A 2,055-nucleotide genomic window follows, 5' to 3' on the forward strand; every position below is an offset into this window, starting at 1 on the left:
CTCTCTCTCTCTACTCCTCAGCTGCATCATTCAATCAATCACGGACGGCCAAGGATTCACACTTGCCAGGAATAAACGGCGCCTGTTAAGTTTAACTAAATGTTTCCACCACTTTTGATTCTTTTAACTCGCTCCATTAACATAGCAAAATGGTTTGGAGGACTATGATGACATCAACGGTGCTCTTCATCAAATATTAAATATTAAATCAGGTAGGTAACCTTCAGTTTCACCACTCTAAAAGTTTGTTTGTGATTAACAAATCGTTCATTATCACCTAAATTAGGGAAAAGTGACTGACATTTTCTAATAATAGCCAACCATGTGTTGATAGTAGCCTAATCATGATCGAATTAATTTTTAATAATTTGTCTTAATAGTGCTGTTAAAAACAGAATTAAAAATGTAGAATGTGTATAATAAAACAATGTTCTATTTTGTAGTACTGTGTGCTTGCTAACTTCAAAAAAATTAAATAATCAAGATCTAGTGATCTTTTATGATACTAATGTACTGCACTTGCAGCTTAAATAAATTTCTTTATAATCCTTTTGACTAAAGTAGCAATATATGTTGTTTGTTTTGTTTTGAGCCAGCTCAAGGATGATTTCACATAAAGACCACAGCATTATTACTGACTGGTGCGGCACCAGCTATACTTGGACAGCGAGATGGGAAAAGATAACAATCTTGCACTTGCCTGCCTACTGTTACCTGCTAACCCAAAAGGTGTATCTGGAGGTCTTATTTCCTGGACCATGTGTCATTTTACCTGATAACCTCTCTTTTTACGATGGTGCCATTGGAGAAAGTGATGCGGTTATGAGTCCAGAAGAATGTTAATGGACATGAAGAACTTTGTCCAGTACACTCTTGTCCTTCATTTTTCAACTGTATCTGAAAACAAGAGCAACATAGAGTTTTCATGTGACTCTATATGTCTTCTAAAGCCCGATGTGTTTTGATTGTGAGTGAGAGTGTTTGTTTCTTGTGTCTGTGTTAGCGGCTGTGCATGTTTGCCTGTTCTTGTCATTTCCTGCTGGTGATCAAGTCATGCCACGTAGAAGAGATGTCAGCAACAGCTGTTGCCTCCCACTTCACCTGAAAGAAGACAATGCCCGTTTTGGCTTGTTGGCGGCCCTCATCCTCCTCTACCTGCTGTGTGGGGCGGTGGTGTTCTCTGCACTCGAGCATCCCTCTGAGCTGCAGGCTCACCGGCGCTGGGACCAACAGCTGGCCAACTTCACAGAGCAAAACAGTATAAACCTGAAATCCCTACATGTCCTGCTAAAGCAATATGAGGAGGCCTCTGCGGCTGGGATCCGTGTGGACAAACTTAGGCCCCGCTGGGATTTCTCAGGGGCCTTCTACTTTGTTGCTACAGTGGTCTCCACAATTGGTGAGTTCATACAACGTCATCTATGCATTTAGATTTTCATAACTGCAAATAAATTTGCCAAAAAGAGAATTTACAGAAGTCATAGTTTACATAGACACTTTTATCTAAAGTGACTTACATTGTATTCAAATTATGTATATATATATATATATACAGTGGGGAAAAAAAGTATTTAGTCAGCCACCAATTGTGCAAGTTATATATACATATACTGGGAATCGAATATAAAATAAAATATAAAAACATGAAAACTTTATTCAACTATTTGCCAAGACAACATTTCTCATTTTTGTTTAAAGTTGAAGTACTAAAATAACTAAAAACGAAACAAATTAAAACTTAATAAAAACAACAGTTTCAGAGCCACGTGAGGGCAAGTACAGTAAATGATGACAGAATTAGCATTTTTTAAAATAATTTTTAATTTTAATATACGATTTATTTTATTAAAAAGATACCGAAAAATTTATTAAATAAATTAACAAAGTTGATGGAACTATAATATAAAGGGAAAATTTTATATATATATATATGTGTGTGTGTGTGTGTGTATATATATATTATATATATACACACAAAATAGTACAAAATTATAAATGCAACACTTTTGTTTTTGCCCCCATTTTTCATGAGCTGAACTCAAAGATCTAAGACTT

At 35.7% G+C, this 2,055-nt stretch overlaps 1 protein-coding gene across 1 annotated transcript in view; it reads left to right on the forward strand.

Annotated features, from left to right (window-relative positions):
- The first annotated feature begins 997 nt into the window (after positions 1-997).
- The window catches only part of LOC107706455 (potassium channel subfamily K member 13-like), a 2,853-nt gene continuing 1,795 nt past the window's right edge, over positions 998-2,055 (forward strand). The window contains exon 1 of the mRNA XM_016510167.1: positions 998-1,399. Within this exon, the coding sequence (XP_016365653.1) occupies positions 1,054-1,399 (346 nt within the window). The 5' untranslated portion in view covers positions 998-1,053. The remainder of the gene's footprint in view (positions 1,400-2,055) is intronic.

This window comes from Sinocyclocheilus rhinocerous, unplaced genomic scaffold (genome assembly GCF_001515625.1).
Source record: "Sinocyclocheilus rhinocerous isolate Xijiao unplaced genomic scaffold, SAMN03320098_v1.1 scaffold1405, whole genome shotgun sequence".
Taxonomy (NCBI): Eukaryota; Metazoa; Chordata; class Actinopteri; order Cypriniformes; family Cyprinidae; genus Sinocyclocheilus; species Sinocyclocheilus rhinocerous.